The sequence below is a fragment of the Heloderma suspectum genome, chromosome 5, assembly GCF_057233095.1.
Source record: "Heloderma suspectum isolate Gila_16-S chromosome 5, 16-S_ref, whole genome shotgun sequence".
Lineage (NCBI taxonomy): Eukaryota > Metazoa > Chordata > Lepidosauria > Squamata > Helodermatidae > Heloderma > Heloderma suspectum.
In genome coordinates, this window is record NC_139462.1 from 187,790,459 (window position 1) to 187,807,225 (window position 16,767).

The 16,767-nt window shown below is 43.0% G+C and overlaps 1 protein-coding gene across 1 annotated transcript in view; it reads left to right on the top strand.

The window, feature by feature from the left end:
* Positions 1-16,767, top strand: part of THSD7A (thrombospondin type 1 domain containing 7A) — a 414,592-nt gene that overhangs the window by 95,759 nt on the left and 302,066 nt on the right. Inside the window, exon 2 of the mRNA XM_084858685.1 lies at positions 1,153-1,669. Within this exon, the coding sequence (XP_084714811.1) occupies positions 1,513-1,669 (157 nt within the window). The 5' untranslated portion in view covers positions 1,153-1,512. The remainder of the gene's footprint in view (positions 1-1,152; positions 1,670-16,767) is intronic.

Genomic DNA, 16,767 nt, shown 5'->3' on the forward strand with positions numbered 1-16,767 from the left:
CCAGTTGCTCTGCTGCTAGAACGCTTTTTTTTAACTTTTTTTTTTTTTTAATGGCTCACAATAGCTCTTCTCAGAATGCTTCTCCTGTGCCTTTTCATTTCTGGTTATGCAGCAACACAGGCCAGCATTGTCTTTTGTTCCAGTTCATTGGGGGTGAATTTAAAATAATACTCTTTGCTTAAAAAGAAGTAAAACCTTTGCCACTTTTTGCCCCTTTCTGCATTCTTTCCGGCCTGCTACACAGCCTGCTAACACATTGAGATCAGAAGCTATTCAATACACTCTCATTTTGTATTTGCAAACACACTCAGTGGTAATTGCACCTCAAAATCACTTTGACTTGACTTGCAGTTTATATTTTGTGAACATATAAATTATTCAGGCTGGCAGTATAGATGGGAATGCAATGTGTGCCCCCACACATACACGCACTGCCATGGAAACATTCTTGATAGAAGGAAATGTTTTAGAACTGCTGCCTGTCTTAGCTATGCCACTGTAAGGTCTGTTAAAGTGCATGGATTTTTTTTAATGAGATACTTGATTTTATTTATTCCTTCTTTGCATCCAGATATGAGAGAAATGGGTAAGTAACTAGATAAAAACATTGGACAGTTTGTTTGTTTTTTCTAAATCATGCCCCTACCTTTCTCTTCATACTGGAACAGTAAGAGGAGATTTATCAGTTGTATGACTAAGTATCCCCATTAGTCTTCTCTGTGTGTTGAGCTTGTGTATCAGCATTTCGATTGTCCGCACACATGGCTAATTCCCCATGTCTGCTGAAGTAACATTCCTCTTCAGTGCTACATTTTGTACCACATGGGTGTCAGCTCAACTAAATGGGAATTACATGCTGGCAACTTGCTTTAATTGGTGCCGAGCAGTTACTACTTGCCTGGCTCAAAGATGCTCAATAATGATTTTAAAATATAATAAAAAATAATATATATTTTAGGGTGTATGTACAATTTTGGACATTCTTCTGATAGTGGCAAAAAAACAGCATTTTGCAGTTGGTCCGTCGCATGCGATTATAGCATTTGGTTATTTGTGTTTCTTCTCTCCATTCTGTTCCTCCCCCCCCTCTCCCTCTCCCCCCCCTCTCCCTCTCCCCCCCCTCTCCCTCTCCCCCCCACTCTCTCTCTCCAGCTGGTGTAAATGACTGCTACTGCCTCACAGACCAAGATAACCTGCTCAGTCAGCTGGAGCCCCCTGTGGACAGCTGTCTCTCCCTCAGCTGATGGAAACCGCTACTAACCACTGAATGGGGGAGAGTGAAGTAACAACCACAGCACCAGCAGCCGCAGCACTGGCAGCAGCGGCAAGCAAGGGCTCTATTGTTCCCTGGTGTTAAACAGTTTTTCCTTTTCAAGTGGCATGCACAATAGCTGAAACGCAATTTCCCTTCTGCCCTCCCTGTGAAGAAATTCAGAAGGGGAAAGAGATTACTCACGCAAGGGTTATCCATTGTGCTGCAGATTTTGACGCTGAAGCAGGCTTCTGGAAGGCATGGGGCTGAGAGAGAGGAGCACAGCTTTATCTGGTGGTCCAGGAGCTTCTCTTCCCAGCAAGTGGATTGAAGTTCTTGTGGTTCTCCTGTTTGGAATCCAGGCAGCTAAGACACAAAGTGAATTTGAAACTTCATCTGTGTATTTATGGAAGACGGGTAAGTGGAGGAGAAGGGTATGCTGCTGTATTGCCTTTAGCTGCATTTAATATTGGTAGCTGATGCTCCTGTCTAATATGTGTTTCCTGGATTTTTTTTTTTTTACTGGAGGATATCAATTTGTGCACATTGAATGACAGATGGCTTTCCAGGCTGTACTATGATTATTTAACCTCTGTGTAGTTTTCTAATCGCTCCTCACTCTACGTTAACAATGCGTATGCTAAGTGATTAAGAAGGGAGGGCAACAAATATAATCATGGCAATGCTTGCTAGTGCCCTAAGAATGTTTAAAAGGCACAAAGAAAAGCTGAGATCCTGCACGCATTTCCATCTACACTGTTGTGAAATGCATTCAGAGTCGTCATCGCGTATGAGGAGTTGTGGGTGGTTAAATTCAGGTTTGTTGCATGGTATATAGGACACGTGAAAGCTAATGATGGATTAGGTGAAATAATCCAAGAGTTGCCAGATCTCATAATTGAAGAGCCCCTGGCAAATAGGCTCTATGGATCCAGTATCACCCCAGACAGATGATTTCCTTGGCTGTGGCACTAAGGAGTAATGTGTCTGATTTCAAAGACTGTGCAGTCATTGCTGTGTGTGTTCTTAACTTTTCAATAAACATCAATGTTTTTATATGTGAATTTGCTGCATTGATCTACAACTCTTTAACCGGACATTTAGTGACATGAGTGTGTTTCTTAAAATACTGTAGAATCGTCCTTACTTCCTGTTTCAAAGACACTCCAGCTTTTTTTGAGAGCAAAGATTTAAGATTTAAAAGATCTGTTGACTTCCAGTGTTGCAGAAAGAAATGCCAACTCTCTGGTAGCGCTAGGAGCAAATCACCATGAGGACAGTGGAGTTATTTCAGAAGATTTCTTATTTAGATATTTAGCAACCAAAAAAGGCACATTCAGTCTAAAATTGTATAGCCACTTATTTGGGAGGAGGCCCTATTGAACCCAGCGGGACTTACTTCTGAGTAGACTTGTATAGGATTATGTTGTTAGTATCTGAAATGAAGCGGGCGATACTTGTAGGGATTGGGTCTTTTCCCTGGTTGAAGGCCACTCTTGGCCATTTTCCAAAGAGACAGATCAATTTACAGTTACACTGATATCCTGTTTTTAAAGACTACATCCATCCAGCAGCTCAAGGAGGAGATTAAAGGGGAACTCAGGTCAACTGGAAGGTAGGCTGTCCCAAGAAGAAAATTGAAAGGGGGAAAAACAGTTCTACTGATTTGCCCTGATTCTGAAAGGTCAATGGCAGAATGATGGCAGTACAGACCTAAAGGTGGCCCTGTGTTATTTAACTGAACCATTGGAAAATGTAGGAGATTGTCCACTATCCAATTAAAACTAGGGGTCAGCTTAAAATCTCATAAAAGAGATCCAGCTAATGATTCAACTTTAGGGTTACTTGCTTCTCTTACAAAGCCATATAATTCAACTTGTGAGTTTTAAAAGAGTAGTGATTCTTTGCCTACACCAGCCTTCCCCCATCAGGTGCTCTCCAGATGTTTTGGACCACAACTCCCAGAATTCCTGACTATTGGCCATGCTGGCTGGGGATGATGGGAGTTGAAGTTGAAAACATTTGGAGGGCACCAGGTTGAGGAAGACTGGCCTAAACTAATTCAAAAGCAATCTATAGAGCCTAGTGTCTCCTTCACCCCACCCTAATTATTGAACAGCTTCTTTAATTTAATGGCTGGTACTTAATATTATATATCTATATATAGACTGAAGTTGGTGATAATTTTATTTGACAATTCATTTCAGTGCTGAGACTTTGTAACCCACAAAGGGCAGCCCAATACAATTTGTTATGGAATAAATCAAGTGTATTCTGTTTACATTGCTGGGGTATAATGCTGCCACATTTAGGCAGGAGGGAATAATTCTGGAGTAGAAAATGATTAGTATTCAGTACATGATTATAAATTACAACATCTGTTCTGTGCAGGTACTTGCCACTTTGTGATTTACACTTTATGTAGATCTTCCCTTTTGTACATGTCTGCCTTCCAAATAATTTAGTTTGTATTGTTCTTCCATAGTAAGCTGGTAGAAGATCAATTTGTTGCAGCAGGTGAAAATGAAGCTCCAAAGTCTACATCCAAGATTTAAAATAAATTCTGCCCTGGTTGATGGCCATCAATACTCCTTGCCGAACTTGGAAGAGAAAAAATGCATGCAAACCCCTTAGCCTTTTCGGTGAATCTCATAATGATCATATGCAGTGCTTCTACATAATTTCCAGAGACATTCCATAGCTTCCCTTGTTGTATAACCTTCAGTCTGTTGGTCCTTACTGAGAAACTCCTTCCTAGAGCAGATGCTTTCAGAAGTCCAGAGAACATCAGTGCCAAAAGGAGGGGCACATGTGTTTCAAAAATCAGCAACCTGCCACTATCAAATTAGCTAAGCATACTTCAAAAATAGCTCAGTGCTACCAGGCTTCCAGAATATTGTACAGCCTTGTCAAACCGTCATCCCTCTACAGCAGGAGTGGGCAACCTGGTGCCCTCCAGATGTTTTGGACTACAACCCCCCATAATCCCTGATCATTGACCTTGCAGGCTGAGGTTTATGGGAGTTGTAATCTAAAACATCTGGAAGGCACCAGGTTGCCTGCCCCTTCTCTACAGGAAGTATATGCAAGGAACATAGGGAATACATCATCAGTATTCTAGATACTTTTGTATTTTCTAGAAGATCTAAGATGTAGGCTACATGTTTCTCATTTGGTGAAGGACATCTTCTTGTGTAGATCAAAGATTGGATGCCTGGAATGTTTCCCCTCCCCCATATATTAGCATTTTGTGTTAATGTCCTCTTGTTGTAAATATATTGTTTCGGACTAGATCTGTGTGAGAGTTAGTCTGTATCCCAAAAGTTGTTGGATCAATAATTCATCTGTCATGGATGTTTTTAAAGTAGGCCATTGTATCAACACAAAACAGATAGGAATTGTAATTATAAAAAACTAATATTTCATATCAAATGCTATTTCTATGTTATAAAAATAGGAAAGTAACTTATTAAATATATTTGACATTTGTTATGTGGCCATAGCAAATTCAACCACACTTTACATGTTAAATTCACCACTTCACATGCTTGCATCATTCTGCTATATAATAAAAATGTTAATTGTTGTATTATTGGGAGGGAGCTCATTGGATGATCAACCAGTTGATGAACCTTAGTTCTAACTAAAGGACATGACTCAGCAAAGCATGTCTGGGAAAGTTCTGCACACATAGGGATTTCTCTATGATCAAGGGAATGGTTTGTCTGGATAATGAGAAATTCCTATGTATGAATGGAGGATTTTGCTTTGATTTACATCTATACTCAAAAGGTGTGTTCTGTGATTGAATGAGCAATTACTGCTGTGAAGAGGTTCACTTGCTGGTACAGTCACCCACCATTGTGCAGGAGGAGAATTTTCACACTTAAATGTTGCTGGGAGGCACTGGTGGAGGAAGAGGGTGGCTCAATTAGCACCAGCAGAAGTATGTAGTTGCTGACTTGCATGGAGCCTTGGGTGAGGGTACAGGCTGCCAATCTAATTTTGGGGCGGCCAGCCAGATTGAACTAAGCTTCCTCATTTCAGAGATCCCCAAGCTCATTATGAGTCAGAGTCAAACACACTGAAGTTTGAGCCTGGCTCCTAATGGATTCAACTCGATGTTGGTCTTCCCCAGTGCAGCGACCTCCTCTTTGCTATCCAAAATTTTCAAGGTGGAGACAAGAGGGAGGCTTTGAGGTGGGGCCTCCACTAGACCTGCAGTTTTGCTTCAGCAACATCCTGGGTGCAAGGATCCATGGGAAAGGGAAGGGGGTACAATGCCATATACTCCAGATGGCATTGGCCTCAATCCGGAATATGGCTATATTTAAATGAGTTTAATTTGGGCCTAAATCACATTGAGCTCAAATTAACTTGTTTGAAGTGAGCCCATCCTGAATTGAGCTTGAGGAAGCTAGCACATCAACACTAGTAACTTCTGGGCCTGTGATTATCCGGCCCGTCCTACATGGAAAGTTGGCAGGATATATCTGTGTAGACCAGCCTTCCCCAACATGGTGCCCTCTAAATGTTTTGGACTACAGCTCCCACCAGTGCCAGCCACCATGGCCATGACACATCTGGTGGACACCAGGTTGGGGAAGACTGGTATAGACTCTTCAGACATTGCAAAGTGATACCCATACATACAATGGGAATTTTTTTTTCTCCATTTACGAGATGGATGTTTAAATTCAGGTAGGTAAAAACGGTCTTTCAAGATTCTAAATCCTTCTAGGAGTAGAAGGCTATCACTATTGGTACATAGTGGGAACATACATACAATGGGAATTTCTTTTTCTCCATTTGTAAGATGGATGTTTAAATTCAGGTAGGTAAAAATGTTCTTTCAAGATTCTAAATCCTTCTAGGAGTAGAAGGCTATCACTATTGGTTCACCCAAGAATTCAGTTGTACAGAGGTGTGGAACCTCTTTCAGCCCCAGAGCTGAATTCAGCTTCAGAGAAGGTCACTGCATTTCAGTGGAGGGTGGGGCCAAAGGCAAAGGGTGCAAAATACAAAAACAAAAACTACCAGAGTATTTTAGCTTAAAGCTCTTCCTGCTGGTAGCTAAGCCTTAGAAGAGGCATTTCAACCTTTTAGAATGAGGGAAAAATGGCACAAAAGCTGGGAAACTGCTAAATGAGCAGTGGTTGGGGAAAAGGAGGTGGACCAAGGGGAAGGGCGCATGGTGATCTGGGGAACTCTGGAGGACCAGATTTGGCCCCTGGGCCTGAGATTCCCCACCCTTGCAAAATCCAGTTCGATAGATGGTTGAGAGAGATCTTGACAACAAAATTTAACAACTCCAAACTGAAGCTCTCAGAATTTCTTCCAGCTGTTGGGGGTGTTCTGAGCTGCATTTTCAATTCTGAGTGTGAGAAGAAAGGCACCAGATGCCAAGAGTCTGGATTTCAAAATTGAATTGCAATAAAATTTGTAGAAACAAGTCTCTTGGGCTTGGTGATAATTAGACACTAGCATTTGTATCAGCTGTTCCCAAACCAGCAAGGAGAGGAAGGTCAGAAGGATTTCAGGCAAGCTGGGGGCACTGGGTGTCAGCAAAGGAGAAGTGTAGGACAGCTGGAACAAAGAATGAAGCACATGTGTGGCATTGTGGAGGCAGTGTTTTTGGAGAGAGGGCAGCCAGCAGATGTTGCTTTGCTGCTGTCAGGATTGTTTCTGAGTGCAGGGAGTGGGATAGCAGTTCAGATTCTGAAGGAGAACCGCCAGACATGGGGGAGGTGTTTTCCCAGGCTAGTCCAGACATGACTGGCCCAGCTTCTCAGGTTACAAATGCCCAGCTGGCTGAGGATGAGGGTTCCTCTTCACCCACCCCTGTGAGAGACAGCAAACAGAAGGAGGGTTTTTTTTTAGAGAATCTGATCTAATAGATGCCAGGCACAGGTGCAAAGAGAGAGAAGGCAGGGGTGGAACTTAGACGGTCTACCCGATTGGCCTTGCATGAGAAGCTGCACTCAGAAGCCTCACGAGAGAGAGGTTCCTCCCCCACCTTAAGTTAGGCTAGTGAGACCGCCTTCCTCTTCAAACGGTGGGCAACTCTCTTCCTTTTGAATTCCCCTGAAGGCATTCCTTTGTAGACTGAGAGTCACTGAGAATTTGCATCTGAATGACCCTGTGAAGTAATGGTTTAAAAGCTGTAGACTGAAGCCTCTCGTCTGTGTTTGTCTTCGGCGTTGAAATAAAGTGGGGGCTAAAGGAATCCTGACAGCTGCCCAGCCATATTATGATGCTGTATATTACCTCCTTAGATAAATACCAGACCCTGTGCCTCACAAAGACCCCCTTCACAGTGCAGGAACTGCTTTACCATGGTGTATTCCCATGTTACTGGGAAGTGTGTGTGAATAACAAATCCATGTGGATCTACCACCTGCTTAGCATACTGTCAGAAACAGTGGAGGCTGATGGCTCCGATGTCAGTGGCATGGTGAATCCATTCCGGGTTTCAGTCAGAACCAGATGGAACTCTAAAGGAGTTATCCAAGGTACTTTCACATCTAGATGGCCTGCTCCCCATGCCTGCCATATATATTACCAAAATGTGATCCGTTAAAAGAAATGATCACTTTGGGGCAATATATATTGCAAGCATGTGAAGCCCAATCCAGATTGCAGTGGGCAAAGAGTTAAAGCATCACTACCCTTCACACTAGGGTCCCAGCCTGGATTGGGTCTGCTTTTGCTTACTTTAAAGCAAAAAAGATGTAGCTAGCATAAGTGATGTTTACTTTGACCCTTCTTTTTGCTAGAGCCAAGCAGTGTTGGAGCACAACAAGCAACATTCTGAATATTGAGTTACTGACCAAGGCCCTTCTGTAGAACCAGATAATTCATGATTTCACAATGAAAAAGGCCAGAAAAATACAGTTTCAAAGTGAATACCTTTATTAGAATGGATGAAACAGTTATAGAACATGTCAACAAGTTTCATAGGACTCTTTTTCAGGCTGGAAGTTATTTTAAACAAAAATAGCCCTCCAAAGGGGGAGGATGTGTTTGGGGCCATGGCAGAAAAGCCCCAGTGTGGGCCATGGTGCAATTTCAGAAACATAGGAAATGCAGTTTCAAAATTAAAACAAAATTTTATTTCATGACTCATAAGATTGTACTTGTGATATGGGATCGGAATGTGTAGGGCAGGGGGCTGGTATTTCAAGTTTGTACTGTCTCCCCAAATGATGCTTGGGTCTTGCTTTCACCAGGTGTTAAATTCTACTAAGTGGCAGGTTCATTGACCATGCTGTGTGAATTTTCGTGCACTGGGGTATATTATTATTTCATGATGTTCAAGCAGTGTTTTTAATGGATGCAATTTAGTTCTTCCTCTAGGCATGTCTCTGGATGTCATGTTGCAGAGAAGTGGCATATTAAAATAGATGTCCCTTCGTTATCCCTCATGAATACTTTTAGTGTAGTGATATTTCCATAACACAGCAGCTAAATGGTTTTGGACATAAGCCGCAGAATAGCAGAACTAGATGTTAGCCATATGGGAAAGTCCAGGGTGCTTGAAGAACTGGAAGCAAACTGGCAAAAAAACAAAAAGAAAAAAAGATTAAAACCAGTGGCGTTTCAAAAGGACTTAATATTTTTGGAATGAAAACTATTCCCGACACTGGGAAACTGGCCAATGCCTAAGTGATTAGTTTACAAAATCTAAAGGTGCCATTTATAAACATAACAAGACACTGGGTTGCGGTGTAGCCTTTGCTGCCAAATAGAGATTGCCTTTTACCGCAGGGGTGGTTATAGTATTTTATATGAATGAGATTCTTTTTATGTGTTAAATCTAATGGGTAGTATCCAATGTTAGCCTAACTTAACTCCTATTCATTTCAATGGATCTAGTCTAAGTAGGATTAACATTGGATACAACCCTTTATATACAACAGATCTGTTAACATTTGAAATTACCAAATCAGGTTATATCCCTGTCACCACTCCCTTATCCAGAACTCCCCACTTTTGAACCTTGAACCAATAGAGCCAATAGAGTTGGTTCAAGTGACTTAGGATTTGCTCAGATAACATTCTTAAATATACAGTATATCAAAATCAAAATCATTACCGTTTAGTCTAATGACCTGAAGCTGAATGTACAGGCTTCTTTTCTTGCTTCTGGATTAAGTCTGTGACTGTCCTGTAGACGATCTCTTGTAAAGCTTGCTGCTTAAGTTGATTACAGTGCAGAGGAACTGTAGTGAACTCTACTTATACTTGGGGAAAAGTTGCAACATCCCTGCTGCCATTGGTAACTGAGGAATGTTTGATGCTAAAGGTGTGCATGGTGCTTGTTGCATGTTGTTGAAATGAGAGGAGGATTTGCAGCTTCTGGGGAAGAAAATATCTTTCTCCATCACCCAGGTAGTCTCCAAAACACTATAGAGCAGGGTTGCGGACCTGTGGCCCTCTAGATGTTGTTGGATTCCAATTCCCATCAGCCCAGACTCCAATTTCCCATAGAAACCACGTTTTGAAGTGGGTTTCCAGTTCTAGTTTTGAAGGGCAAATACAAACCATAGTGTACCAATTCGGACAAGCGATGATTAGCGTGAAACTGAAGCCATGCGACAGAAGGGAGGAGATGGTAGCATGCAGGCCCACAGCGTGTTTCTGATCTTTCCATAATCTGCTATCATTTGCACATCTGATTCAGTTATTTTTGTTGCATTAAAGTCAGTTATTGCTTGCATGCTGGTTGCTAAAGACAGGTGGCAAGTACAACTCTGTTAGGCAGTAAATAAAGCATAATCATATATAAAACGACCAATCTGAAAATACACACATCCCTCAAAATAAATTATATGAATCAGTCCTAAAGACAGCACTTAATAAAATGCAGGTTGAAATAAAAAAGTCTTGGGACGAGCAATCCTATGGTCCCTGGGAGGGCATCCCAAGGGCCATAGGATATTGTGGATTCCCCTTCTCCTTCCTGAGACCATAGATACAGCTATGACATCGGGAGAGGAGAAACTCGAGCGGGGATTCCCCTCCCACACTGGTGCTCTGGAGAGCTCTGCAGTGGCTCCTCTTCCCAGGTTGCTGTTATGACCTCAAAGGTCAGGAAGGGTGAAAAGGGGGCAGGAGAATGGGCAGGGAGGCAGGATAGACGTGGATCTGCTCAATCCATGAGTCTCTGTTCCCACCCACTGAGAGGTACAGAAGCTAGATGAGCTCAGAGGCCCATCTAACTTAACTTGGTGGAATGGGAGGCTGCAATCCTTCAGGATTGTGCTCAAGTTATTATTATTATTAGAAGTAGTAGTAATTATAATTAAAAAATGCTTATAGTGATGGACTTTTGCAGTACAATAGTGTGCCTGGCATGCTGTTTAGAAAGCATTGGATTAGACTGGCCTCCCCCAACCTGGTACACTCCAGATGTTTTGGACTTCAACTCCCATCAGCCTCAGCCAGCATATCTACTGGTCAGGAAGAGCTGTAGTCCAAATCATCTGGAGGGTACCAGGTTGGGGAAAGCTGGGTTAGACAAAAGCATGCAAAGTCTAAATGTGAAGTGAAGCATGTAAAGGCAAAACAATTCTGTATATTATAGTATAAAGCCATCCATAGTAAAACACCCCATTCTGTTTGTTTTCTTATATGCTGTTGAGTGATCCAAATGTGAAAATTGTTGGCTTCCAAAGACGGAAAAAAGCGCCACATGGTTACCAACAATTTCAGTGCAGAATAGAAAATTGTCTGGGTTTGTCGATGTTTCCTCTTGCTCGCAACTGTCATTTCATAACAATGCACTCCTACATGTCATGCTCATGTGCAGCTGATTGCACCAGAAATGCTCCCTTCCAAGAGCAGAATTCTGGTTGCCTTCACCTTCTCCTCACCTTTTGCTTCATTAGTTTTTGTTAGTCAGCTGACACTGCGAACTGGGATGTGCTGTCAGTAATGGGTCTGATGGTTGCTTGTGAGTCGCCGGCATAATTATGGAAAGAAAGCTCCAAGAGCAGTGACATCCAGGCATGCTTTGAGGGGGCAATTGAGTGCCTGGGAATGGAAGAGATGTAGAATTGGTCTCGGATGCTGGAAGGAACTGTTAGAAATGAATACAGGTAGTTATTTCTGTTGTGTTCGTAGGTTATAAATACAGCCAGTAACACAGTAGGTGACGTGCCCAACATATATGCTAACAATTTACATATATATCACAATAGATATAGGATAATAATTTAGGTTAAATGAGGCTGTGGATATAAGAACTGATCGTTATTGGCTAAGAGCACAATACTTCAGGACTGATGTTTGTTAGAGGGAGGGCTCCGCCCATCCAAAACCCTGCCAGCAAGAGCCGGGCAAGGCAGGAGGGATGACAGAGGCTTTCCTTCCATTACTCTGATAAAGTGTTTTGAACTAGAAGGGCTGGGGGTGCTGCATCCACGCATGGCCCATCCTCTCTCTTCCCTGACCACTGGCCTGCCCCCTTTCCTCCCTCCTTGTCCAAGGTCGCAACTCACCTCAGAAATGGAAGCTGCCCCGGAGCTTTCCACAGCAGCTGGGAGGGAGTGGGTGAGGGGAGAGAAAGTGCAGTGTAGTGATTAGAGTATTGGACTGGGACTCAGGAGATCCGGGTTCTAAATCCCATTCAGTCATGAAACTCAGTGGGTGACTTTGGGCCAGTTACCGATTGTCAGCTTAACCAACCTCACAGAGTTGTTGTGGGGATAAAATGGAGAGGAGGAGGCTCATGTAAGCTACCTTCGTTTCCTTGGAGGAAAAAATACAGGATACAAAGTTAATAATAATAATAATAATAATAATAATAATAATACCATCATCATCATCATCATCAATGATCAGATTTTCTCCTCCATGGTCAGACCTCTGTCATGACTAGCTAGGATGGAAATACTTTAGAAAGCCTGATAGAATAGCTGCTAGCTAGGTAACAGATATAATACAATATCTTTATAATATCTTTGTCTCCTTTCTCTCCCTTCCTCACCATCTTCAGTCCATCACCAAGTCATGTTGCTTCTTCCCTTAGAACAGGGGTCCCCAACCCCTGGGCCGCGGACTGGTACCGGGCTGTGGCCTGTTAGGGACTGGGCCACAGCAGGGGTGTGGGAAACCCCCTTACCTTGGGTCCGCGGGGGGGGGGAGGTGATCTGCCCCTCCGGAATCCTCGCCGGCTCTGGCCGGCTCCGCTCCGAGTCTGTGGAGCTGCTGGCCAGCTCCGGCCGCTGGCAGACTTCCGGTTGCTGGGACGGAAGTCCGCCAGCAGCCAGAGCCGGCCGGCAGCTCCGCGGACTCAGAGGGGAGCCGGCCAGGATTCCGGGGGGGGGGGCGGATCACCTCCCACCCCGCGGACCCAAGATAAGGGGGGTTCCCACACCCCTGCTGCGGGCCGGTCCCATCCCCCCCGGTCTGTGGAAAAATTGTTTTCCGTGGGACCGGTCCCTGGGCCCAAAAAGGTTGGGGACTGCTGCCTTAGAACATTTCAGAAATATGGCAATTCCTTTCTGCCCTCTCTGGGCAAAATCTGGTCCAAAGCTATCTCTTGCCTTGTCTACTGCAGTCCTCTAGTCTCTGGGCCTTCCATTGTTGCACCTCTATCCAGAACTCACCTGCCAAAATCATTCATCTCTCTCACTGCTCAGACTGCATGACACTGTTCAGATTCCTACACTGGTTTCCTGTCCATTCCTTGGTCCAGCATAAACTCCCAACCCTCACCTGTTTGAAGGTTTTCTGTTCCCTAAAATGACTCCATCCTTTCTCTCTTGCCTTATGCTGAGCACAACCCGCCAGAGCATTTGTCTGATATCTCCTCGCTGACTTCCTTTAAATTGCTCCTACCCTTTTTCATGAATTCTTTGCTCCAGCCCCTTGGTCCTCATCTCATACTAAAACTATGCCTAAATACATGTAGCTGAGCACATATTCTTCCCCTGCTTCCCCCTTCCTTCCCAGTTTCAAATGTTTAAATTCCTTGGGCCAAAGACCTGTCTTCTATATAAATAATAACTTTTATTATTAATAGAATTGTTAAGTGTTCATCACATGCATATGTACTGTAAACAAAGGTGCCAGAAAAGCTATTTTGGAAGTGGTATTTCTGTCTGCTCCTTGCTTCATTGATTACATCAATAACAAATAGGATTTTCTCTGTCTAATCTGCTAATTTGTTCCAGAAAGATTTCCAGGATAATGTACCTTACAGAAAAAATGTTGTATCTTAACTGTGATAAACATATATTTCAGTATAACAAAATTGCTGTTTTGCACACCTTAGAAGGAAGGCAATCTTCCACTTACCACTTAAAAATAAAAGTCTGAAGAGCTGGTTAGATAATAGCTAAAATACACACCACATGCTCTGTTAAGCTTGGATCGCGTTAAGGATTATAGTTCATCTGAACTGCTAATAAAGGCTGCAGTCCAGCAAATAAGTTCTGAAGACTATACATGGGTCTTTGCCTTCCTTTGCTAAGGACCTCTTTGGACAGAGTCTACCTTGGATTAGACAAAGAGAACCCATTATTTGTTGTTGGGTTGTGAACTGGGGTTGTTGTGGTTAACAAACCATGGTTTGTAAGCACAGCTGGGTTCACACAACACAACCCATGTTTCAACTACAACCCATGGTTCAACGACAACCCTCAACCCATACGCAAGCTTGAGTGTGAGTTGTCATGTTGTGTGAAGCCAGTCACATGTTCTCCCACTCTCATACACACACACAAGTGGAAGAGGAGGAGATTTCCAAAGAGGCAGTCCAGAGAGCAAGAGTAGGCCTGTGGCATTCAGAGAGCGGGATGACGACAATGAGGGCCACGTGTCCCTCAGGCTGCAGGTTGCCTGCCCCAGGTCTGTGCCATCTTTAAAATCACAGTTTTGAAACGTTACTTTCAAGCATTTTTTTAAATTAAAAAAAGATTACCAAAAGTTGCACCTTACCTCTACAGTTTGGGAACTTGAGTTGAGTTATCACCATCCAAAAGTGGGGCTGAAGGAAAAAACTAAAAAAGAAAAAAAAAACAGTGATAGGAATGAGTGAAGTCAGAAACAGTTACACAGACTATGAAGATCTTCAGATCTCTGCATTTCTTGCTATATAAGAACAAACCAGTTCTGGAGAGTCCTTCAGATCATGATGAAATGCAGTAGGATGTAATGTTCCTCAGGGTGCATTTTCCATATTAAAGCTGAAAGTGGTAAGGTCACATTTTTCATGAACATTTTGGAATATATTTGATTGGCATGACATATGTAATGATCATCTGTGCCTTTTCTACTGATGTACTATTGTACTTATAGCATTGTGGCTTGTAGGTCAATGCTAGAGCATAAAAGAAGGCATTTTTCTGGACTCCATCCATGGGGCTTCTCTTTGGAGGAACAGCTGATACATGACAAATAAAAATAAAGGCATTTTGAATAACCTCTGAAAAGGCATTAGCATACATGCTCATTCTGCCATTCTTCTAATGTTTATATACTTTTAAAGCTACAACTGCTGCTTCTCCATGTTAATAACGTTAACACTTTACAGGATTTTCGAGAAGAAGTCTTAAGATCCCCAAGCCCTGTAATAAGAGACTACATTTTATTTCTGTAGTATGTTCATGCAAAAAAATGTTAGACTGTTGCTCTTGGGAGGACCCTAAGATCCCTTAGGGTTCAATCCTATGCATTTTTAGACAGAAAAAAGTCACACAACTCCCAGTATGTCCCAGCTAGCATGGTTGGCTGGGTCGTGCTGGGAATTGTAGGACGTTTTTCTGTCTAAACATGCATAGCATTCCTTAATTTGATAAATTCTGATCCTGGTTCTGAATCCTATCTCCTGTTGTGCATAGCCCCTTATTACTCCTCCCCTGAGCCTTCAGTGGAGATGATTCATGCATACTGTCATGTGAGCAGTGTGAGACTGGCCGCGGTTCATTTTAAGGTAATGTCTGCTGAACGTCATAAGAACATAAGAAGAGCTGTGCTGGATCAGATCAAGATCCATCTAGTCCAGCATTCTGTTCACACAGTGGCCAACCAGCTGACTGTGGGAAACCCACAAGCAGGACATGAGTGCAACAGCAGCCACCCGCCCATGTTCCCCAGCAACTGGTATTCATAGGCAGACTACCTCTGATAGTGGAGGTAGCATAGAGTCAAGAGGAGGAGTAGCCATTGGTAGCCTTCTCCTCCAGGAATTTGTCCAATCCCTTTTTAAAGCCATCCAAATTGGTGGCCATCACTACATCTTGTGGAACTGAATTCAGTAGTTTAAAACTATGCACTGTGGGAAGAAATACACCCTTTTATCTGTCCTGAAGCTCCCACCAATCAACTTCATGGGATGATTCCTGGTTCTAGTATTATGAAAGAGGGAGAAAAATGTCTCTATATGCACTTTCTCCACACCGTGCATAATTTTGTACACCTTTATCATGTTTCCCCTTAGTTGCCTCTTTTCTGAGCTAAACAGTCCCAAATGTCGTAACCTTTCCTCGTAGAGGAGTTGCTGCAGCCTCTTGATCATTTCAGTTGCCCTTTTCTGCTTAACTTCTACATGAGTTTACCTCAAATGTGTGCACTCCCCCCCTTACCTCTCCCTCTCCTGCATGGCTATGAGGGGATTGGAAGCATTTTATCCATTTTCACCAAACTGCAGTTTGTTATATCCAAGCCAGAGCAAACTGTGGTGAGTTTTAACTATGACTTGTCTGAACTAACCAACTGATTTGTCTGAACTAATCATGGTTTATGATCCTGGCCTGTTCAGATACACCAGAATTACAATCAACCTCAGTTCCTAGTTTGGACATAACAAAAAACTGTGGTTAGTTGACAATGGAAGCAAAAGTTTCTGATCATTTCCTTGTGCCTGTGCCAGAAGGGGAGAAAGAACGGAGTAGTAAGGTGGTTTGGATGTAATGCTGCCAGTTTGGGCGTAATGCTACTATGGTTTAGTGTTACATCCAAACCAGGCATTGAGTCTGCTCAGAAACTGTGATGCAGAAAGGTCTGTCCAGTCAGAAGAAACTGGTGAAGTCACATGTCTTTGATTCTTGCCCCCTACCCACAACCAATAGTATTCAGTGACTGGCTGGGCTTTATTGTGTTACGGTGCAGGCACAGAGCCAATGAAAAGGAGCCATTTTACCTAGCTTGCTGCCCTCGCCAAGCCCCCCAGCAAGCCGATAACTAGCTTTAAATGCTTTGACAACTTTTGAATGCTGTGGGTTAGTCTTTTGGAATAGGTTGTTGCATCAAAAATAAAGCAGATTTGCTTACATACCCAGGCTATTTGGTCCAGGAACAAAGGATGCGGCATTTTTGTGTTCCTGAGCTAGAGTAGGAGGTCAGCCAGTGAATGCAGCTTCTCCTGGTATAATGCCAAGTTGATGCAGCAGTTAGTGGCTGCTGACACTGTCTCTGCTGGCCCCAAAAATATTTTTTTCAGTGAATGTATAGCTTGACACCATCATTGCAAGGACACCCACAATCCAGGCTTCAAACTAGGAAGTGCA